This window comes from Clinocottus analis, unplaced genomic scaffold (assembly GCF_023055335.1).
Source record: "Clinocottus analis isolate CAN_PGR_092001 unplaced genomic scaffold, fCliAna1.0.p SCAF_12, whole genome shotgun sequence".
Taxonomy (NCBI): Eukaryota; Metazoa; Chordata; class Actinopteri; order Perciformes; family Cottidae; genus Clinocottus; species Clinocottus analis.
The window spans coordinates 15,950,394-15,974,799 of NW_027175843.1; the positions used below are offsets into that span (position 1 = coordinate 15,950,394).

At 40.6% G+C, this 24,406-nt stretch overlaps 4 protein-coding genes across 5 annotated transcripts; 3 read left to right on the plus strand and 1 right to left on the minus strand.

Annotated features, from left to right (window-relative positions):
• The first annotated feature begins 3,428 nt into the window (after positions 1–3,428).
• On the plus strand, positions 3,429–7,140 carry LOC137782698 (UDP-glucuronosyltransferase-like). The gene is made up of 5 exons (XM_068572240.1): positions 3,429–4,289; positions 5,503–5,634; positions 5,790–5,877; positions 5,997–6,216; positions 6,594–7,140. The coding sequence occupies exons 1-5, from the start codon at positions 3,429–3,431 to the stop codon at positions 6,874–6,876; spliced, it is 1,584 nt and encodes a 527-aa protein (XP_068428341.1). The 3' UTR covers positions 6,877–7,140.
• A 3,518-nt stretch (positions 7,141–10,658) lies between these two features.
• Positions 10,659–12,584, plus strand: LOC137782797 (granzyme B-like). Its single transcript, XM_068572433.1, has 5 exons — positions 10,659–10,717; positions 10,860–11,007; positions 11,513–11,651; positions 11,894–12,154; positions 12,370–12,584. Exons 1-5 carry the CDS (start codon positions 10,666–10,668, stop codon positions 12,535–12,537), a joined length of 768 nt encoding a protein of 255 aa, XP_068428534.1. The 5' UTR covers positions 10,659–10,665; the 3' UTR covers positions 12,538–12,584.
• Positions 12,585–12,696: 112 nt separating this feature from the next.
• Positions 12,697–16,599, minus strand: rabl3 (RAB, member of RAS oncogene family-like 3). Its single transcript, XM_068572432.1, has 8 exons — positions 16,460–16,599; positions 15,855–15,946; positions 15,065–15,194; positions 14,857–14,971; positions 14,579–14,729; positions 13,629–13,700; positions 13,129–13,167; positions 12,697–13,024 (listed from the first exon to the last, which is right to left on the minus strand). Exons 1-8 carry the CDS (start codon positions 16,503–16,505, stop codon positions 12,968–12,970), a joined length of 702 nt encoding a protein of 233 aa, XP_068428533.1. The 5' UTR covers positions 16,506–16,599; the 3' UTR covers positions 12,697–12,967.
• A 119-nt stretch (positions 16,600–16,718) lies between these two features.
• gtf2e1 (general transcription factor IIE, polypeptide 1, alpha) lies at positions 16,719–24,188 on the plus strand. Of its 2 annotated transcripts, none has more exons than XM_068572761.1 (6): positions 16,719–16,873; positions 17,485–17,780; positions 18,483–18,640; positions 21,689–21,884; positions 22,187–22,416; positions 23,393–24,188. In XM_068572761.1, exons 2-6 carry the CDS (start codon positions 17,491–17,493, stop codon positions 23,839–23,841), a joined length of 1,323 nt encoding a protein of 440 aa, XP_068428862.1. In that variant the 5' UTR covers positions 16,719–16,873; positions 17,485–17,490; the 3' UTR covers positions 23,842–24,188. The 2 variants fall into 2 exon arrangements, with proteins under 2 accessions (XP_068428862.1, XP_068428863.1); XM_068572762.1 differs by having other exon boundaries at positions 17,488–17,780.
• The last annotated feature ends 218 nt before the right edge of the window (positions 24,189–24,406 follow it).

Here is a 24,406-nt window from a genome sequence, read left to right on the forward strand (position 1 = left end):
CAACAATTGTTGGGCAACACAAAGACTCCAAGTGACCCACCAACTCGCTGCGAGAAACAGACAAAAGACAGCAGACAAGAGAGATACCTCATCAGGTACCGAGGGAAAAGATGTTACAACAGGAGGTGGCGGACCATTGGCCCATACACGGTGACCAGCCAGGTTGTGTCCCAGAATGATATCCGCACCTCTAATTGGCAATACATGATGTACGCCCATGGCCACCTCACCCTGAACCAAACCACAGTCGAGCACCAGCTTATGCAATGGGACCGGAAGCGTATTTAAACCCGTAGCACTCATTAAAATACACTCCTCATTTTTTGATTCCTGAGAAAAAGGCAGCAAAGAACTCACAATGAAACAATCAAAAGCCTTCTGTATTTCTCAGTATTTTTACCGGTACCTTGATATTACTCCCAGTCTAACACTCCTACTACTGAACCCACGGATGGAACTTGTCTTAACAGGGCATTCAGCCTCCCATCGTTCTTTGCCCTTACAGTAACGACATCAGTCACTAGCCTCTGTAGCTGACCACGTGCAGTGCTTTCCAGTCTACGCTGCCTAAGACCAGCTCCTTCCTCCCACTGTTTCCCTGCGGGTGGCAAATATGATGGAAGATTTTCTCTGTCGATCTGCTAAGGAGGAATGGAGTCTCTAAATCAAAGTTGTCTTTCGTCTGTTTATTCTTGCGAGAAGGAAAAGGATGCAGCAGCTACTCAGAGCAGTCTGTGACACAAGAGTCAATGAAATAACAGTCACAACCCTACTTCATACATGTTGAGGGTTACGCCTCCAAGCCACGGTGAGACAAAGAAGAACGCTGAGTGATGGCATGTGCTTGACCTCTTGTCCCTTAGGATTTGAGATCAAAGAAGTTAGATTTTCCTTTGCCCTAAAAAATCAACCCCCCATCTGGTCTCCCCCCTCTCTCTCCCCGCCCACCCCCAATCTGGGTCTTGTTCACAAAATTGCGGAACTAACCTCAGACTAACGGCTGCATCTAAATCCAGCGAAGTCCCATGACCGTCCCTCACACTCAACCTGAAACAGCGACACCTAGGGGATGGGAGGTGGGTCGTCACAGTTGCACCCTCGACAGAATGGTGCAGCCACAAAAAGGCCAGTCACTTGCAAAACCAGCATGTTTGTGGAGGGTAATGCTTTTATGCAAGCCACATGCACTGGGCTCCCAAAAGGTGTGCAGACTCCCAACAAGGACACCAGTGTACCAGTGTACGCGTCTCAATGTGTTGTTGAGTTATGTTGAAGCTATGTTAGTGATGTTTATGACAGGTTTATGTTGTATTTTACTTAGTTAATGCACAAATTGTTGTACCAATTATTTTCTTTCTTTCTAAACCTTACTAAGGGCTTTTGTTTGACACCGTTAACCACAGGTTAACTGCAATCGTCCCAGTGTGTTTATTGGCGGCACCAAAGGGTTGAAGTCCGTACGTGACGGGTTGGAAGCATCAATGTGTTGCAACTTATAATTACATCTGATAATCATCAGACTAATCAGTCACTCAGCCAAAAATCGTAATCGTCCATTTAAGCCAATTTCTCATTGTATGAATATGGAGCCGACTGCAGGTAATTTACAGGCTCAGAGGAGAATCAAAGCCTCCCATCAGCTCTCATGTTGGTCTTTAATTAAACCACAGAGAAGAAAATCGAAAATGTCAAGAATTCACGTCTGTATAAAACGAAATGAGGTGCCAGTTCCTGAGAGACGGAAGAGAATAAAGGTCAAGTACAGTGCACGTTGAGTGTGTTTCAAGAGGTTGTGAAACAACCAACTGCCAGCGACTCATTCACTTCAGCCAAACTTTTTTAATTGCGCAAGAGCTCTGTCTTTTTCATTCAAAATCAACCACAACGAGGTTCAGGCTTGTGATTAATGGCCGTGCAAGTTCATGCATGTTTTACAAACCTCCGGAGCGGTTTTGAAGTATAATGACACTCACGCTGCAATATGCTTAAAAATACTAATTCCTAGTGATTTGCACTGTCCAACCCCTTCAGGTAAAAGTGTGGTAGTTATGTTCTTTTCTGAACAGTCAGCGGGTGAAATAGTCAAGATGTAGTATTTAACAATGCAGATGTTTTAATAACCTCTGTCAAAAGAGATGCATGTTTCACTTGTGTGTAACACGTTAAACCTTTCAATTCAATCCACACTAAACAAGTTCAATCTTAACAGCTGTGAGCAAACACTACAATTGTAAGAAGTGGCACAGACACAGGCTGGCTACTCTGTCTATTTCTCTACTTCCCCCGTCTGGGAAAGCTTATATCCTCATTTTCCAAAAGGTTACACTTGCATTTCCAAATTCAGTGTTTTTTTTTAAAAAAAAGCTACATTTTATAGTATGAGGGTCACAACTGTGACCCGGCTTTCCTTTAAATCTGTCAAAGTATGTGTGGTTCCCTGACAGGATTTCACAGTTACTCGTTTACATTGTGAAAGAATGTGAAACAAGCACAGACAGAACATTCTTGGGGATTCTTTATGGGTTTTTTTAGAAGCAAATTATTGGCAAATTACTTCTTTAAGTTTACAATTACAGTGCAATAGTTACTCTCAGGGTCTCCGGCAAAGCAAATTCTAACCGACGGTAACACAAGACTTCCATTGTTGTTTTTATGTCACAACGCCCCTACTCTTCCTCCCTCGCTCCCTCCTCCAAAGAGGAGGGTGTTGGTTTCTTATTACGAATGGCTTCGCACGCCATCCGTCTTATAACTTTGGTTGCAGCTATGTGCGTGAGACTGGAGAGGGTGAAAAAAAGAGTACTATAATGACCCGTTATCAGCACGTGTCACTGTGTTCTCCAGGGGGAGGAGAGAGGAAGCAGCCAAAGTAAACAAAGGACTTTGCACCCATCAACAGGTAATATGTGCTGCAAACTTGCACAACCACCATGACTTGCAAGTTGTAATAAAAAGGTCCACGGCTGGTGAATTTAAATAAGAATGCAATAAGAAGCTGCATTTAAGATAAATAGAATGAAGGTAATCCATTTTGCAACTGATATCCCAAAAGATGTATTAACTTCTTTATCTTTAAATTTTATTTTTTTATGGATAAACATATTGTTTCTATAATGCTTAGACTGCTTTACAGTCAAAAAATGGAATCCCAACTTACAATGTAAAAAGAAAGAGTTGCACTATGTTGCATGTAAGTATGACGAAAAAGAAAAAGAAGCAAAGTCCCACAATAGAATGAGTATCCACTGGGAATCTTCCCTCACTCTGTCTTCCTCGAGTTATATAAACGCCTATCTGCAAACGGAACTTCCTGTAGAACTTAAACCCACACACACTCAGTCACACGCACACACACACACGTAGCTGCTCTTAACAGCAGCTATCACTAGTTCTTACAACGAGAGAGCTTGCTCTACAGAGCGGAGGCAATGAGCAACGGGGTGTGGTTTCCTGCACTGGGACTTGTGGCCTGGCTGTGCTGCCTCAGTCTGGGACCCGTTCATGGGGGGAAGGTGCTGGTTGTGCCTGTGGATGGAAGTCATTGGCTCAGCATGAAGATACTGGTGAAGGAGCTTACACGCAGGGGCCATGAGGCTGTGGTGCTGGTGCCTGAAACCAGCCTCTTGATGCAAAGCTCAGACAGCTACAAGACTGAGATCTACCCAGTGCCCTTCAACAAAACTGAACTGGATGGAGTATTGAACGTGCTGAAGGATGGAGTTTTCCTCAAGCCACCAAAAATCACAGATGTTTTTGTCAATATGCAGCGTTTGATTAACTTTACTTCGATTCAGGTGACAGCCTGCGAGAGTTTACTGAACAACCAGCCTCTAATGAGTCAACTGAAGGAAGGGGGCTTCGATCTTGTGCTCACAGACCCCTTCCTTCCCTGCGGCTCCATTCTGGCTCACATCTTTTCCATTCCAGCTGTTTATTTCCTGCGCGGACTTCCATGTGGGCTGGATTTAAAGGCTAACCAGTGCCCCTCTCCTCCTTCCTACGTCCCTGTGTTCTTCACTGATAATACAGACGTCATGAACTTCCCACAGAGAGTCAAAAACATGTTTATGTCCATGGTGGAGTCCCACGTGTGCAACTTAATCTATTACAACTTTGAGGATCTCGTCAGAAGGTACCTAGGAGACGACATGACCTACACGGGACTTCTTAGTAATGCTGCAATCTGGCTTCTCAGATATGACTTCACTTTTGAATGGCCCAGACCTATGTTGCCAAACATGGTTTTAATTGGAGGAATCAACTGTGCACAGAAAGCTCCTCTACCAGCGGTGAGTATTCAAAGAATGTATGCCAGAGTAAACATGCATGCATCACATCTGGATTTGCGTTAGGCAAATAGCATACTTGCTCTTTATGTCAGGCGAAAGCAAAACCCTTTGTACTACCAGGGGGTTAAAATATTGTAATGATTGTTTGGGCTGTTTATCATGATTGACAAACACTCGACTCACAACATTGTGAAAGAACAGGTTTGTCTGCTCTTATGGAAGATGCAGTGTGGAATGTGAGCAAGGAAAAGCTAATTTGTGGGCTATGGTCAGCTCAGAAAAAAAAGTAAGGGGCCCTGTTATTATGGTAACAGGAATGAAACACTCATGCAAAAGCAAAGGGATGGTTGACAGAAACACAATCAAGAGTGTGCTTCTAATATTGTTTAACTTTCCTCTTGCGTTAGCTTTCTCTTGTGTTAACGGGTCGGTTTTGACTCATGCCTTAAATCAGCTGTAAAATACACTAAAAACAATTATAAGTGGTTTCTCATCTCTTGGTTACCTTGTTGGGCTTCCTTATCCATGAGAATATTGTTTTGGTGTGGGCCTTTAAGCCTTTTCTTTGTCAAGATACACCTTCGATTTTCATCTCAATAAAAATGCTAAAATCATATAAATAAATACAAAGGTGGTTGTGTTACCTGACTATTACTGAGGAGTATTAGAACACATCTCTTAAAAACATTTGTTGTGTGTATTTCTTCATTTTAATATTGTTAACTACAGTAACATCTATGGTATTACGGGTCAATTCCGACCCATGTGTATTTACTCCAAGAAAAAGGCAAAAAAAAGTACTTTAATAAAAACACAAAATGAAAAGCAGAACAAGTTATAACACAACATATAGATGTGCAAGGTCAAAAAAACAACAAGCAATCAAACAAAACTTATTTTATAACTGGATCGAAATCGACCCTAACAATACAAAGGTCATAATTTCAACCAGAGCATTTTTATAATTTAGTGGAAAAAAAAAAATGCTTTTGTTTCATTTTGTTGACATAGAGATTCCTGACAAAGTCAAAAAGTGTTGATGCAATAATAATAAAAAAGCCAACCCTAACTAACACAAGGAGAAGGTTAATTGGTGCTGTGTTCAATGTTGATCGAGATCATTCCTTTCAGTATTCTGGAAAAGAATGCATCAAAAGCAGCTTTTGGTCATTGCCCACTAGATCTTTTGTGTCTTTTCCAACCCCCGCTGCAGGACTTGGAGGAGTTTGTGGATGGCTCAGGAGACGACGGCTTTATCGTCTTCACCCTGGGCTCCATGGTGTCCAACATGCCTGAGAAGAAGGCGAAACAGTTTGTTGATGCCTTTCGGCAAATTCCTCAAAGGGTAATACAACCAGATCAAATCCTATAACTGAAATTCAAGCCAATTACGTACATCAGTTCATACATATAACACAGAAAAAGTGGTGCAGTGGTTAGCACTGTTGCCTCACAACGAGAAGGTCTCCCCTCACCAAAACATCCATGTTTCTGCTTCAGGTTGTTTGGAGGTACACTGGAGTCTTACCTGAAGATATACCCAAGAACGTGAGAATTATGAAGTGGTTACCTCAGAATGATCTCCTAGGTGGGTTTAGTTTCACCCAGATAGTGTTCTGTATTAAAACATGACATTGCGCTTAACTAATCAAAGCATTATCGAACTGCACTTTGGGCTGGACTTAAGATTGTCCATGTGCTCCGCAGCCCATCCCAAAGCTAAAGTCTTCATCACTCACGGAGGTACCCATGGTATCTACGAGAGTATCTGCAATGCTGTACCCATGCTGATGTTTCCACTGTTTGGAGACCAGGGGGACAACGTGCATCGCATGGTGTCCCGAGGTGTTGCAGAGACGCTGACAATTTATGATATGACAACTGAAACCCTATTGGTTGCACTTAATAACATCATCAATAACAAAAGGTAAGACAAGTGCGCGTCACATACGTCAAGCAGCTATTGAAGTTTTACTGTTAATTAAAAAACTAAAGTTTTGTGTGTTTTTCACGAAAACACGTCCTCTGTATCCTTTTGATTTAACAAAGGTGTTCCTAAGAAATTACTGTTTTAACAGTTGAATCCATGTTTGCTTGTTATGCTTGGTAATGCTGTGCATGAAAAGTTGCTCCATGTAGTGCTTGTCGTAGTTAATAACATGAATGTTTCACATCTTATGTTACACATTGTTGGTGGCAGCAGTGTTTTAGGAAATAGTTTTAACTATAGTGCAAAGACCTTTTGATGAACAGAACTGGAAATCATTCCATCAACTTTAAATTTCTCTAAATATGACTCCGCAGTTACAAAGAGAAGATAGTGACGCTGTCTCAGAATCACTTGGACCGCCCTGTTGAGCCGCTGGACCTGGCTGTCTTCTGGACGGAGTTCGTCATGAGGCACAAAGGAGCTGCACATTTAAGGATCGCCGCACACAAGTTGAACTGGATTCAGTACCACAGCCTGGATGTCTTCGGCTTGTTTGCCATCGTTCTCGTCATTGTTCTGTGGTTGACAGTCAAATGCTGCTTGCTCTGCACTCGCATGTGTTTCAGGAAGGGGACTCCAAAGAGAAAAAAAGAGTAGTGTTTCTGATGCAACGGTCTGTAAGGAGATGAACAGAGGAGTTGGAAGAAGAAATAAAACATGGTGCAGGTTTTCTGTTGTGTGTGTGTGTGTGTGTGTGTGTGTGTGTGTGTGTGTGTGTGTGTGTGTGTGTGTGTGTGTGTGTGTGTGTGTGTGTGTGTCGTAAATCTTGTCGTGATTTTAACTGTAATCATTGTTTTGCTGTCATGATTTGAACTGTAATCGTTTTTTAAAGAAATAGAAATCTATTTTGGAAAAAGTACACTTTAGACTATAATTCTATTGGTCAATATTATTAAAGTCATATTAAGTAGACACTGCTGTACTTTGAGATTATTTTAGAGTTAACTTTGGTTCTTGATTGGTTGGAATCATTAACTGACATGTAGCTAACAACGTATCCAACAACAAGCTAAAAGCTTCATTCGTACATTGTTTTGCTGAATCAGCCTTCTAGTTAGCAAGCTAACAATAAGCAGAATTTGAACCTTGAGAGCTTTGTTAAAACTACACTGGCTAACCAAGTGAACTAAAACTAAAATAGAAAATGTCCTAATTTACTGTATTTAAATTAACTTTCTGCACTTGTTTAGCCAAACAGTGGACACATTCTTCCTTTCAACATCTTGTGGGATTATTCCCTGGAGAAATGCAATACCTAATGAGGAACACAATCACTGTAAATGTCTGAGCTGTAGTTTTCAGGAATGTACCATGGACACATAGAGGCTGTTGCTAGATAAAGAGATGGCTGACTGTTATTTGCATGTTACATTGGAGACATTTAGTCTGCTTTTAGTTTTCTGTAGGTACATCATATAAAAGACAATTATCTTACCGTATAAACAAATAGTTTTTGTATTAATATAAATATTTTGCAATGTCTTATCTCTACAATTACTCTACCTTTTTGACACAGGTGTGGCTATCTTGTAGCTTTGGCCAAAACACACTTTTTAAAGTGAGCGGACTCTGCAGCTCAGTCTGTGAGCCAGAGCTCTGAACTGGGCCGTGTTGACTTTCATTTAATTCACCGGCTGGTCATTGGACTCAGTGGTGTTTGTTTAACAAAACTAGAAGAATAGCCCCATTAAACATCCTTTTAGAATCCATGCAGGTACAAAACAGTATAATAAATGAAGTCAGCTTTGATATGTGTGGCTCAATTGGTGCAAAAATATGTAACATAGTAAAGATACATACATAAATAGTCAAAGTTGGCATGTGGGTGGAAGCAGAACACAGGACAACATGATGTAATTTTAGGTGAAGCTCCCTTTGCTGGAAAATACAATACTACTTCTACTTGGTACAAATCAGACATTTCACTATAGCCGCTTTCAGTTCTAACATTTTCTTGTGTCATTTTTTATTATTTGGAAAAAAGAGCTTCGCACTAAAAATAGGCAAGCCAAATGGTTAAAGTCTCAGTTTGGACATTGCTCCCTTCTTTCTGAAAACAGAAGTCATCCCCACAAGAATACTGTATTCATTTACAGTCAGTGTTAAGCCACGCTACAGTGGCTGCAGCATTCACTGCTTATCCTCTTCTTTGCAGAGGTTGCAGTCTTGCTTGTGGAAACCACATAGCTTTAGCAGTATTGGAAAGTCTTCCTGTTGAGAAAGCTAATAAAAATTGTAAACTGTATTGTATTGTACAAGTAGCCACTGCAAAGACTGTGGTAAGTTGCTGTAGGCTAAATGTCTCACCTGTTTCAGTATACATTTATATACACAAAATGTGTCACTTTTATAATTTCACTGAGCCGAAATCCACAACACTGACATACTAAATGTCATTTACTTGATTTTTAAAAGCTGAGTTTGAAGCTATTGAAATAAAGACTGATGACCAGATAGGCCTTGTGGCAGCTCAGAATGTTTAATACTTCATAACCATTCCTGGTCCGACATTACATTAATAACCATCAAAAGCCTGTTTCAGCTCCGACTATATTAAAGGACATGCAGGAGTGGTGTACCATGTCTGCACATCTGTGGGGTAAACGAAAAAGTAAAGATTGCCATCGACTCTGTTGGACTAGACAACCATCTGTTCCAGTATCACTATAACATTGGCCCATTTAGGCCAGATCTTAGATAGCCTAAAAAGAAAAAGAAATACACAATCCAGAAATAGCTGCTAATCTGTTCATAACCCTACATAGACATAGTGTCCTCGATTGCAACCTGTGGTGTCATGCTGCTGTGTTGTGTGTCATATTGTTAATGTCGCCTCCATAAGCTATTGTGTATCCTCCAGCTTGACTGCATGTAAGGGTGGGGTCAAATAAACCACCCTGAGACTGCAAAAACATTAGAAATACTTTCATTAAATTACTATTCCTGAAAAGACAATGGAGCAGCACCACCATGGAAACTTTGAATAAACTTCCTATGTGCTGCTGAATAGAACTGAAAAGATTTTCCATAAACAATAGCATGTAACAGTGCCAGAAGGAAGGTGTGTGTGTGTGTGTGTGTGTGTGTGTGTGTGTGTGTGTGTGTGTGTGTGTGTGTGTGTGTGTGTGTGTGTGTGTGTGTGTGTGTGTGTGTGCTTCATGAGAACTGGGACGCTAATTTGCTTTCATGAGCATATTCTGGACAGACTAGAGGCCTACGGCTCCACCTAGTGGCCAGTAGACACACATGCACACCAGCCACCTTCAACAGCCATTGCAGCTATTTTTGGTTTCATGCGTTTAATAATATTCAAATCATGAAAACCTATCAAAAAGACATGCGTGAAGTGTTAATCAGACAGCATTCTTTCACATTCCTAGACCAAGGGTGTGACTAAGTATATCATACAACCTCCTCTTTTTTTTCTGCAGTAAAAACAAAAGAAATGTAATATATGAACCGCTAACTTGTACTCTACCCTCAGATATCATATAAAGTTTCAGAAATTCACAAAGTATTTGAGGTCAATGTCGTCCTGGAAACATCTCCAGCAGACAAGTGCTTGGTTTATCAGGACCAGTACAGTGATCACAAAATCTGATTATTATTGCTTACAGCTCCTCTTAACACAGAATTTAAAATCGGGGGGCTTTCAAGTAAAATCAGTGAGCTTTAGAGTCAAATAATAACATGCATGTCTGTTTTTAAAACACCATCAAATCATTTTCGGTCGAGAAAATACATAAGCGATAGAAATTAGAGCAAAGTGTGTGTGTGTGTGTGTGTGTGTGTGTGTGTGTGTGTGTGTGTGTGTGTGTGTGTGTGTGTGTGTGAAGTTCAATGTGTGAGGTGTGACCGTTGTTCACATTATGGTTACTGTGGCCACAACACACAGTTTCCAGTCAACGCTCTTCCTTTAGAGTAAATGTAGTAGCTATGGTGGAATAAGAAGTCATCAAGGGAGTACATTCGTGATCGCCCACATTGAATGCCCACCTTTTGGATTTTTAGGGTAGAATATATAGATGGGACCAGTAGCCAGGACCTAAGCTCATGGACGTAGCTTAGTTTATTAAAACTTTCAATAGTTGTTTTTTTTCATTTCATTTCTTCTTTTGTAGAGGCACAAGGACACAGTTTCATTTAGCAAGGTGATTCCCGTTTAGATTATTGATGAATTAACTGCGATGCATGAGTGCCAACTCAAAAGACATGTTAGCAGGTTCACCTAGTTTTACAAAAAAGGTGCCATGTAAAAAAGGTGTGAACTCGTTTCTTCTGTGCAACAATGACATCTGCCCACAAAGTTTCCGCAGTGGGACTTGAATATAAAAGGTGGCGGGAAGAGCACTTCCAGCCACTCTGTTCATCTTCTGCACACCGACCATGAGCCACACATACTGCCTCATCATTTTCTTGCAGCTGTTCTCCCTCACTGGTAAGAGGGCATCAAATTTCTGTATTGCCAGGAGAGGCATGACTATATAATATAAGCTTCTATCTTTCTGTAATATTTAAAAAATAATGATGTTTGTGTTTTTTAATCTGTGCATTAATTCACCTTCTCTCCCTCATGTAAGGCGCCTCTGAAAGCGGCATAGTGGGTGGGAGGGTCGCGAAGCCTCATTCCAGGCCCTACATGGCATCCCTCCAGCTTCACGACAAACATCTCTGTGGCGGGATGCTCATTCAGGAGAACTTTGTTTTAACGGCAGCACACTGCAGACAGTGAGTTTCTTACTATCTAAAAACACATTTTCTATTCCTTGAATAAAGAAAGTAAATCTTTAGTAGCACTTAAATGGCACTTACTTAGAGTAATTCATAGTTTTATATTCATAGTATCTTGTACTTTCTTAATTTTTGTTGTTCTCAGTTTGTACTCATGGTTGAATGCACTTATTGTAGTCGCTTTCAGTAAAGGGTCAGCTAAATGAAATGTAGTGTAACGAAATAACTGTTTTTGATCTCACAATCAATTAACAAGTTCACAGATAGTAATTATTAGCATTAAAAACGTGCATACCTGTCATTCCCAAAGATGTGTTGGTTGTTACTTTTACTCAGTGATATGTCACATACATGTTTGTCATAGCGAGAACAAATAATTCTTAATGAAACAGATTGTAATCATTTGTATTTTCAAGTCATTTTAAGTTTTCAAAGTGTGATGTGCAGTACAATTGCCAAGTATAACTACATATTTTGACATTTAATTGTACTTTTTTGTCAGATCTTTGCCATTGACGGTGGTGCTTGGAGCACACAACTTAAGCAAGAAAGAGAAAAGTCAGCAACGGATCAAAGTGGCCAAGTACCACCAGCATCCGAAATACACTGGAGCACACGACTATGATATCATGTTGCTTGAGGTAAGCTGAAACTGTGTAAAGGTCAATATAACATATTGTGTGTGGTTATGGGGATGGTGCCATCATTTTTTGCAACGCCTTGTACAAAAGTTAAGCTGCACAGGGTGATTTCACACATTTGCACTGAAGGATGTGGGCGGTGAACTGCTGAACATAAAACCCCCAATCGTGCTTTAAGAGGACATAAACGCACCGTTTAACTGGTTAGACCCTTTCATAATATTCACTGTTCTCTTCCACAGTTAAAAGAGAATGCCACACTGACGAGGTATGTGAAGGCCATCGGACTACCGAAGAAAGATGGGAAAATCCCAGCCCTCATCGACTGTGCTGTCGCTGGCTGGGGCAAAACCGGTGCCAGTATGCAGTCTTCCAATGTACTGAAGGAGACCACGGAGAAAACACAATTCGGCTCGGAGTGCAAAAATATATGGCAAAAAACCTTTAAGTCTCAGCACATGATTTGCACAAAATTTACCAAAAAGAAGGGAGGGATTTGCCAGGTAATCTAACAGCATTTGAAGCAGGACCACAAATAAGTAATCATTATATACATATATATATATATATATATATATATATATATATATATATATATACATTAATTATGCTGAAAACATGAAGAATACTTTCTTTGTATTTTTTGAATCAAAAACAAGTGCAGTTTTTTATTTTTTGCATTATATTTAATCATTTATGTCTGTTGTCTTTTTCTTAGGGGGATTCCGGGGGACCACTTATCTGCAACAGTAAGCCTCAGGGTATAACAGCTTTTACCAAGAAAGATGATTGCAATGATCCCAAATATCCTCATGTCTTCACTAAAGTCAATTTCTTCATTCCCTGGATTAAGAATGTGATGAACAGATTGGGGAATGTTGCATGAGCAACTTTTCAGAGGCCAAAAAATATTGCCTTTTCCTCACTTGCTTATTAAACAACATGGCAAACTTTTTGTGAATTAATGTTGTTTTGAAAAAGAATGAATGAAGTTGGTACAAAATATTTTGCATGTGAAAAAAATTGAAATAAAAACTTCTCACTGTACATATATAGCATTTATCTATTACCATCATCTCACTATACTCCCTTTTGCAAAATGATTGTGGAAGTTGTTTCAACTATGTACATATGCATCTTTATAACTATGACTTATTCATCATATTTAATCTAATTATTATAATTCAATATCAAACATTACAACAGATGAAAAGGGTGACAATGGGTGGGGGGGGAGTATGTTGAGGTGATGTTCACTTGTGGTGTTGTAGCTCAGAGGCAATGCTGCCAAACACCACCACAGACCACAGCTGTTGTCAGTCATAGTGCAAACTTTTGAAGTTGAACCGTTTTCTGTCCGTGAAACCTGTCATCTGTAGAGAAAGTAAAAAAAATGAGCCGTTTTAAAAAAAAGGACCCATCAAAACTGAATTACTATCACCGAAACCGAATTAAAGACTTGAAATGTAAAACTCACCGGACTTTGGTCTCTTGTGAAATATCTCTTCTCAATTACCTGTTCAGGAGAAGGGTTGAGATTGAGACGCCGAAGACTTTTTAAATACAAAACTCACATACCCAAATGTACATTGAAAACAGGGCACTTTGCACTAAAAAAGACTAAACTTAGAAGTCACAGACTTGACTATCACGTCAATTCAATGTCAGACACAAGTTAAATATCTGGTAAAAAACAAGGATAAAAAGAAATTACATGATTTTCTTACTGATATTATTATAAAGTATCCTTACATTATACACAATGGCATGAAATCTAGGCCTACTTGACCAAGTCAAAGTGGTTTGAAATGTTAGACTGTAACATTAATGTTGAAATTCAATATACCAGTGTGTGTGTGTGTGTGTGTGTGTGTGTGTGTGTGTGTGTGTGTGTGTTTGTGTGTGTGTGTGTGGGAGGGGGGGCGGGGGGGTGTATTTCACACCCACACCCACACACACAAACTCAGGGTTACTCACCTTGTCAAAGAATCTGCTGAGCTTCACAGCATTGGATGTGCCTGCAGCGAGGTATCTCGGGTTGGTGCAGTCCTGTGAAAACAACACAGCACTTCAGCCACAAACCTGAAAGAAATTGAGTCTTTTCTTTCTCAGGTGACATCTTACAACTGCGTGTATAGAAAGTGTTTGAGATTGTAGTTTCTTTCAAACTGCTGATGGCATACGTTTTTATTTACATTAAAGAAGGTGTGTTGACGTCTCTGCCTTCAAAGTCAGAGATTTTCATAATTAAAAAAGGGCTACAATAGGTCTCTTTTATTTCCTTTTAAATGTGACAGATTTTCATTTCCACTTTCCATTTCTCCGATCCACAAGTGTCCTGTATATCCAACCACCACTATACCTTTAAGACACATACTTTACTTCACTCTGTACTTTTGCTGCCATTTTTATGTCAGTTTTTTATGTCAGCTACACGTTTACATAAGCCTCTTCAATTCTTTCCATAAAAAAACAAGCCGGTAATCTATAAAAAATATTTATTGGAGGATTCACAAGGATGCTTAAGCAGTGGGAATCAGGGACGAGTCTCCCTGACTGCGCTTGTAACGATCATTAATCAAGCAACGGAACAGAAGCAACAGACATCCATCACTGATGAAGCCTGAGAGAGGACTGGAAACCATATACTTCTTTGAGGTGAATCATTTCCTACTCTGCTCTACTATCAAGCAGTGTTGCCTCTGTGGTAAGAAAGAAAAGGAGCTTTGTGCTCTCTTTTGTGTATCAGGTGCCAAAATACCACTAAAGCATGGCAACTTTATTCAAAATGTTTTTCTGGAACAGAGATCTACATTTGAATGTCAAAACAATGATATTTCAACACATAAATGAGGCCAGTAACATTACAAATAAAATGTAAAATGGGCTTAAGATCAGAGCTTGTATGAATGACAAAGTTGACATACGAGATTGAACTCCTCTGCATTGAAGTCTTCAGACAGGAAGGTCGTCCGTGTGAGAACTTCGTTGCGTTTGCTCTCGGGGATCTGGTCAAACTTGGTGCCAATCAACAACAAAGGCACCGAGTTCTCAGCAAACTGCTCTCTGTCATAGTCACTGCAGGGAGAAAACTCCTCAGTATCCAACACTTCTCTTCACAATTGAATATCTTTAACCACTGTGGCAGCGTGTATACATTTTACACCCCATGAAAACAAAATATTACCATGACATGTCTACTCACCCATTTGAGACGATAACTCCTGTTGGAGAAGAATCCTTGTTTAAAGCTTCTAGTGACCAGCGGTAGAGATTCTGAGACGATTTCTTATTTGTTAAATCGTGTACCAACATAATTCCTGAAAAAAATGAGAAGAGAAAATGGCGACTAAATATTAGCAACTCTACCAATTACAGATGTATCTAAATAATTATTTAAAAATCATCTTCACCATTAACTGAATTGTAAAAGACAGCTCTGGTGCTTTTGATACTGCTGGCACTGCCAAGAGATCCTCCGACATCCCAGAGTTCAATGTAGTAGGTTTTCTCTTCCGGGGTTCCCTCCTTGTAGTCTTGGACCTGTAGTTGAATAGTTATTTTGACCCTTCAATTATGTTGTCCTCTAAGCATCTGTAACATGCGAGTGCTCTGCAAATCTACTAGAAAAATAACTAGAAACATTCACTCAAATACTGTAGTACTTGTACTAAATATTTGAATTCTTCTACTTTTGTGTCATTAGGCCTTTATGTTTAGTAAAATTAGCTCCACCTTGACCAGATGCAACAATAAAGTGGCATACACATTAATGCATGAATTATTATAATCCTCCAATATAATATACAGTATTCTGAGATGAGCTGTTCTGCATAAGGGTCATTGTTTTGATGCTAAAGCTTTTACTTAATAATAAAAAGTAATAATCTGAATGCGTTACTTTTACTTAATGAAGTAAGTCTGGACTGTAGTATTGCTTTTTTTCTGAATACTTTTTTCACCACCGTGAATCATATTTGTATTTATTGAACTAATATCAAGCATATGTTTTCCAGTCTGTGTATGAAGTGCCTGGCATAATTTCTTGGCACATGTATGATTGAAACATTCCAGCCTTCACAATTATTTTAAAAGTTTCTTGTATGAGGCGTTTACAGTTTCTGAGGCTATTTTTAAAAGGCCTGCATCATGTCAGACATTATTACAATCACATTTAGTAAATTATGTGTTTAACCTGCTTACCCGTACATCCACAGAGCAACCAACAGTCCATGATGGATTTCCTAACACTTGATTCTGACAGAGCAGATGGACTAAGGAAGACTTGCCCACGCCTGCAAAAGATCAATGTGGGTGGATGACTTACACTTTTGATGAGATCAGTATACACTCATGCAATAACAGACGTTATATTCCGGTATATCATAATGTTTGGCTTTCAGCCTTGACGTAATGATATGTAAGTTAGTTCCTACTGCAGGCAATGAATACGTGGTTCCTTTGTATATGGCACAGACTTCATTGTAAAACTGGGCAGTGTAACATATCCTCGGTTTCAATACAAGCATATATCCTTTAAAACCTCAAAACATACCTTTAACGAGCTGTTGGATGTCACTTTATATATCGACTATTGCTGGTCCACCTCGCGTATGCGGGTTTACATAGTAACTAAACAACCGCTACTACACTACTCCAGACTTTGGACAGGAGCTTGACGTCCCAGTTAAAGATTACAAGGGTCGTAACCGGTTTAGTATTTATTTAACCAGAACAAACATATGTATTCACAAATATGCATTCAAGTTCACGTTGTATTATGAATTCTGAAATGGTATTAAACTTACCGGAATCTCCTAAGACTAACACTTTTACTCTGTCAAGAGAAGCCATTTTTTGTGACAGCGGCGTCCCGGAAGATAATAGTGGAAGCTCCGCCTACAAATACTAGTCCTGTAATCTGATTAGTTCCCGAGAAAATAGTTCAGACGCTGAACCATTGGTCAAAATGTACGTCGATTAACAATCATTCACTTTGATTGGCTACTGAGCGCAGCTGGTAAACGTTTGTTGTGGTTTTGGTATTATTTCCGGGGTTGACTTCCCAAATACATATAGAAGCATGCGAGCTAATTTAGCAGTTCAAATACAAGTACACATGTTTCCAGTGAGCTTAAACTGTATTTGTTAGAGACAAAGTCGGCGTCGTCTGCAATGTCCTAAGGAAGCGGAGACTTTGGCGTATCGGTGGAACATAACGGGTAAGTTATAAAGCAGAGTTGGTGTGAACTAGGTTATATGTTGGCTCCAACGTTACATTTAGCTACCGTTAGTTAGCATAAGGCGAGCTAGTCCGCTGACTGAAGATAAGAGAGAGTAAAGTGCTTAAAACGTTATGAGCTAAGTTACATTAGGTTAGCACTATCCCAACAGCCATGCAAACTGCACGCTACTAGCAAAATATGATCTTTCACTCACTTCAAATTGTATCCATTTGGTCCAATATTTCATTTATGTCTAAATTTAACCTAATCTCCCTCACAAGCTTTGCTATCTTCGGGTTTATTCTTAAAGTATTTGGCACTCCTCTCCTACCTGTTCTCCTAAAGCGTTTACCTGCCTTCTCAGATCTTTACTCATGTTCTGGTTAGGTTTATTGGCGGGTGACAACCAGAGTGTGCGCCACATGTATCCATCCTCTTTATAAACCTCATCAAAAATGACCAAGAAATTCTCTTGATCGGCTCCCTACTAAATACTCTTTACTTACACATTTTAGACTCACTTCTTCCACTCCAAGCTTTCAGATCTACTTATTTAATGTTTCTCGTCCCTTTCAGAATAGCTCAACAGTTGTCGTCTCTTTCCACAGCAGAAGATGATAGAACCAGAGGTACTGACTGAGGTTCCTGCAGCACTTAAGCGGCTGGCCAAGCAGGTCGTACGTGGTTTCTATGGAGTGGATCATGCCTTGGCCCTGGACGTGCTCATTCGTAACCCATGTGTGCGCGAGGAGGACATGCTGGAGCTGCTCAAGTTTGATCGCAAACAACTGCGCTCAGTACTCAACACCCTAAAGGCAGACAAATTTGTGAAGTGTCGCATGAGAGTGGAAACGGCCACCGATGGCAAGACAACACGGCACAACTATTACTTCATCAACTACAGGTGAACATAATAGACACAGTAACACACAATACCTTCCTGTTTATTTATGTGTGGAGTTTTGGTGTACCTGTAACATTGGGAGGCGTTGCATCAGAAATCCACCCATCACACACTTCAGTTTGAACACGTTTACATACATGATAACTTATGAGGGGTTGTGAGAACTTGTTTGATTCTTTCAACAAGCCGTCACTGAACAATCAATCAGACACCTCCATCTGCGCTACTTGCACTACTTTGTTGTCTTTTTTAAATGTATCTTGTTTATTGTATATAATCTGTATATATGTACGATAAGAGCAACATGGAACAGGAGTCAGAATCCATGTAGAGACACGCATGGATAATAAAGCTGATTCAGATTAACTTCAATGACCAATCAGGAGAGAGGGCTCCTCAAAGTTGACCTCACCTAAGAATGCATATCTTCCTCAAAAATAGACATAACAGCTGAATATCGGAAAGCTTCAAATGAGGTAATTGTAATGTTTTTTATACTCTTGTCAGTTTTCCCTTTTGTTTATCATTATGACTAAAAAACAATATTGTAATTATTTTTAAGGCCTGGGAAGTGTTCTGTGTTTTGTTTGTTTGTGTGTGACTGTGTGCTTTTCTTTTGTTATCCACATGGGAAAAAAAATCATCAGCCCATGCTAATATCTTGAATACTATAGAGCTCTACAAACTGGACTTGTTTTTTAGGGTCTTGGTCAACGTGGTGAAGTATAAATTGGATCATATGCGACGGCGCATTGAGACAGATGAGCGAGACTCCACCAACCGCGCCTCCTTCCGGTGCCCCTGCTGCTTCTCCACCTTCACGGATTTAGAGGCCAATCAGCTGTTTGACCTAATGACAGGTAAACAATCTCATCATCTATGAGGAAATTTGTTTTTTTTAATATAAACAACACTGTCCAATTTCTTTGCGGCCTTGAAATTGCGGCAATGAAATTGAACAGTGTTGTGGCCTTTCTCTGGAGAAGACATTGACTGCTCTTTCATGACCACACTACCATTGTGTAGTTGTATGTGCTAGAAAGAAAAAACAATCGGTTCTCAAGACCTGTCAACACTAATAGAACTTGCACAAGATGAGCTATTTGACAGGAAAGGAGAATGTGTACAAGATCTCAAGCCATTTGTGTTCCACGTGATGAAGCCCATTGCAGCTTGTGGCTTCCTGCTATCAGGCAATAAAAACATAGTATGGAGTCTGTTAAACTAAAGTTTCATTAAATTTGTATTAAGTACCATTTGTTTCTTCTCATGCTAACACAATAAAAAAAGAGGAATGAAATAAAGAACATAATAAAAACATCAGCTTAAGTCCAGCTGATCAATGAGTGAAAAGTAATCTCATCCATATATTTGCTTGTGTTGCTATTATTTACCCTCAGTTTAAGATGAGCAATCGAATGCCTGGTAAACCTGTCGGTATTTGAGTTGTGGGTACATTTAAACGTCCTAGGTTTTCTAGGTAGCTTGTCTTGGGTCAAATGAAATGTCTCTGTGTTACTCAAACTGGAAATTGTCTTTCAGTGTATTTGAAATGACTTGCTATCACAACAAAAACCCTGAAGCACAATCATAGTCTGACTCTCACACTGTCTTGGTCTGGCAGCTGTCCAAACCCTTGCTTAGACATCACTCACTTATCGCAAAGAGCTTTCCATTATGCTGCGATTGTGCACGTGAGTAACAGAAGCAACCAGCAAGTCATCTGACTGGGTGTGGACATGCAGAATTCAAAGGGAAAATAAAGCTAAATAACCACGGCATGACAGTGGATGTCGGCTCACACATGGTTTTCAAAATCATAAGTCGATTGATACAACCACGATCTGACCAACTTACCTAAGTTGGCAGTACTTTCTCTGTTGAATTTGTGTCCTCCAGTTTGTTTTTGATTCGAATGACACTTTCTGTTTATGTGAGCGGGTCTGGGTGTAAGACTGTGGAGTTTCATTACATTGCTTTGCATGGTGGGTATAAATATTTGCTTCATGTTGTTGACAACATGCTGTGCATTTCAGTGAAATAATAAAGCTCCAGAATAGTATTGTGCTTGTGACGAAGCTCTTGAACGCTCGCTACTCTGAGCTGTGTTCATTCATTGACAGCATTCATTCTTGAGTCTGTCAGGCTCACGAGGCTCCGTGCTTTCATTGTCTGCCAAATGTTGATTACCAGTCAACCACCACTGTTGCTAGGAAACAAAGACTGTAAAACATGCCACCCGGCTGAAGAGAATGGGTTTAGCTGCCCGTTCTGGTAGAACTTATCCCGAGGTCCACTTGTTCTCAACTGCAGCAAGGTGAAAACCACTAGAGGTCAGCAAAGGCAAGATTTTCCGTGGGTGTTAAATTATTCTTGAAATCATCTGTTATCATTGGGCAAATAATTGGTGTAATACAGAAAACACCCAGCATCCTGAAATGCCATCAAACTGTCCTAAGAAGAGTAATTTTAGTCTTTAGTAAGAAATTGATGATGATGAAATTGGTTTTAAGTAAGAAAGCTGGCACGTTGCCAACGATATGCTCCCATGAAGAACATGAATATCATAAGCTCCTCAGACAACATGCCACACATGTCACAGGCTATTTTAGAATAAAAGCATGGGGGAATAATACAATGTTCATTGAGTTGTGAACATTTTAGCCCCAAAATGCAACATAAAACTTATTTGAGGTCATTAACATACCCAATAACGCCACACTGGATGATACATTTGATCGCTATTGTAAATCACATCCTGGTAAACGTTCTCATTCCCAGCTTCATGGTCTTGTTTTACAGCCATCAGCAGTTTCCTGGTGACTGATTTATGAACGTCTTGCTAATTCCGTTCCTCTTGTTTCAACGTAACCCGACTGGTATCATATCTGGCTGTGGAGGCAGTAACTCTGCACCCTGATAGATGCTGACAAAAAGAATACCTTGAGTTCAAATAGTGGTAGTCTGATTGATTGGTTGCTTCTTCAGGGCAAGCAACACTCAGTTTTACCTCACGGGGATAGGAAGTGACATTATTAATCTGCCAGCTCCTTCTGACCCACAAGGGAGAGCCGGAAATCCTGCCGCTCTGAATTTTCACACTTTGAAAAGTGAATGCACCGCCCCACCCCCCTTCCTTTTTAAAACACGCATTTCGTCTTTCTTTTTTACTAACTCCATCTGACGTGTAGGTCCACTCAACGTTTTTTTAGTTGTGCATGAAATGTTACTTTTACTATTTCTTTTTCGTACACATTTAGCATATGTGCTCTCTTGTATCCCATGCACACACTTTTTTTTTTCTCTCTCTCTCCCCCACACACACACACGGCAGTATACAATGCTGGAGCGTTTCCCATTTTTGAAACTGAATTCAGCCAGAGAAGCAGATGGCCGAACATGTCCTTCTCTTACTGGTATGAAGCAGGGCCCAAAGAAAAAGATCGACCTGCAGTGTCATTCACAGCAAGGCACAGTTTTAGGTAGAAGTTCACCTATTATCTGGATGTTTCTGGTAAATGGAAATAAGGTATCACAGGATTGCTTATAAATCCACCGGTCAATCAGTATAGTGGATGTTTAGCAGCAAATTGGAAAGGTGATATATTGTTTTTTTAAATCACTTAACCTTTACCTCTATAATTTGCACTCAGTGAGGCAGTAGCCATGACTGTCGCTATATCTGTATGCAAATATATTCATCTTTGTTGACGTAAAATCACTGCACAATCCCAACTATGCTACATTTCTGCAAGTTTCTGCAAGTTGGTTTATAGCCTGCGGCTTTGGGCTGCAATTCAAAGCAGTGCCCTATAGGCATGTTCCAAGGTTGAGGGTAACACAGTATGTGATTAGGTAAGTAATCAGAACACACCTTGTTTTAAACACAGTTCTGTCTTCACCTGTAGGTACATTTCGCTGCACCTTCTGCCAGACGGAGGTAGAGGAAGATGCGTCGGTCTGTCCTGACGGCAGGACACTAGTGGCACGCTTCAATGAGCAGATCGAACCCATCTATGCGCTGCTGCGTGAGACCGAAGACGTCAACCTGTCTCAGGATCTGCTGGAGCCGGAGCCTGCTGAGATTCCTGCCCTCAAACAGAGGTCAGCTTCTGACAAACCTCACGCAGCGTTTACTTCTTCTAAATACTTCTTCCCCTCTATCTGCCAGTCCTTAACAGTCAGCATATTCAATGACAACAAATGGGGTGTTCACCTCTGTTCCCTGCAATAGTGGCCTCAGTGATACTGGCTCAACCTGATAACTGTTTGAACATTTAAATTTTTCAAATTCCATTGCACATGAATGATTTTTTTTCTTTAAGCTTAAACACATACGCACACTGAAAATGTTTAAACTGTTGAAGATTGCGTTTTATACGATGCTTACTGAATCTTTCCTCTAGCCGTGATCGTGCTGCAGCAGCCGGAGGAAACTTAGGCCCACACCGCGAGGCCTGGTCCAACAAAAGCTCATCTTACGGTGACATGTACACCCAGAATGTGGTTATCAGCATGGAGGAGCAGGAGGAGCAGCAGAAGCTGGCCAAGGAGGGCAAGGCACCGAAGGAGAGGCCCGTCTGGTTGACCCAGAGCACTGTGCAGGGTGCTTACAGCGAGCCTGACGTCAAGAACAGTAAGTGGGATTTTCTTACAAAATGCACAACGCATTAAAATCAAACCCCTCTTTGGCCAACAATCTACATTTTGTGAGTTCAAGTGTGAAACATGTTATCATTTTACATGCCCCCTCCATCATCTTGGCTAACCGCAGTGAAAATTAAATAATTAAATAATCTAATAAGCGTATATATGTATATATTGATGCATCTAAAAAAAAGGCAGTCATGCAAAAAAATTATTACTTCAGAAAAAAATAAGTCGGAAGACATTAAATTACAAATTAAATTCCCTCCCACTCCTGAATGCTGTTTTCACTTGTCATTATCTATAAATCCTGTTGCCTGTTCACGGTGAGCCTTGCTGAATGCACTGGGTTGTCCAGTAAGATGATAATCGGACAGACTGCTCCTCCATGACCTTACATTCCAATGCCTATACTCTTTGTAGTCCAACCAGGCGGCTATAGGTTAACTCAGGTTATCTCCCTCGGTCGGAGTACTCCTTCACCATCTCTTTCTGACATTGTTTCCCCACCCAAGGGCATGCAGCAATTAGGCCCGGCCAGACTCCCATTGAGCCATAATTGCTTAATTGAAATAATCAGAGGCTTGATTAGTGCATGGCTGAGCAAGACTCTCATTAATACAATCCATTCTGTGGAAATTGCACAAATTATGCCTTCCATATATCCTGTCTCTGAGGTGTGTCTCTGTGGATCTGCCCCATAATGATCTTGTTGCCCTTTAGAAGCCTTGAAACAGACATGACATCTGACGATGATGCTGTGTAAATGAAGTAAATGTTCAGATACTTGGCTGCAATTTGGAATGCTTGAGGCTGGAGCTTAGATGGGCCTACCGCATCCCAATGCCCTGTTCCAGGCACAATGTAGAATTACTTAGCCATGTTTCTCAGGAAGTAACAAGAAAGAATGACTTCAAAAGCGACTTTATTTCTAATTTGAACATGTCATTGTTTTGTTTTGCCAGCTGGAGACGTTGCACCCGTGGCCCCGGACGGAGCAGCGGCTCTCGGAATTGGTCAGGCGGATGAAAACGAGGAAGTGATGCGCGCCCTGCTCATCCACGAGAAGAGGGGCGCGGCGGCGGGAGCAGGCTCAGCTGGAGTGAGCACCGCTACCAGGACCTCTACCAAAGCCAATGCCAGCGACTCCGATAGCGACACCAGCGAATCAGACGACGACTCTCCCTCTGTTCCTCCCCCCGCCACCGCTGCTCACCATCGGGGCGCGGAGGAGGAAGAGGACGATGATGAGTTTGAGGAGGTTGGGGACGAGCCAATGGTGATGGTCGGAGGCAGGCAGTTCACATACCGAGAGGTCAGCCAGAAGCCAGAGCTAGTGGAGAAAATGTCTGCGCAGGAGAAGGAGGCCTACATTGAAATGGGACAAAACCTTTTTCAGGACATGTACTTCTGAACTCACACACATGCATTTACACACTCATTATCAACAATTTGATGGCTTAGATTTCCAAAAAGTATACTTCTGCTGTCTCACAATGTCGGTGATGGCACCTGAGAAAAATGTTTGTGGGGAAAAAAACAAACAAGATGCTGCTCAAGAAGTATTTACAGTTGGCTTTCTGCTCTTGTATTATAAGAATGAAGGACGCTCTCTGACAGTGTTGCCTAGGTGATCACACCTTTAGTATTCTGTCCTCCGTATTTTTTTATTCTCAGTCATCAGCCCAGAAGGGTGTCAATTTTTTATTTTTTTTGTTAATCTGAAATGAAAATAAAACAGACTAAACAGTCATGTTTAAACGTGTGCTTCTCTCATGTGTATGACCGACCACATATGATTCAGCTGTCCAGACACAAGTGTATGTTTTATGCTTCAATCTATTTTCTTCCGATTGTCCATCGGGCTGTGAGCACTTCCAAAAGATGTCATAGTGCATAGCAGTGCTGTGGTTCAATGTACGCAGTGTGACATTGAAACTGCTGAAGTGCAGCTTTCCCCTAAGGTACCCAGGTAGAAA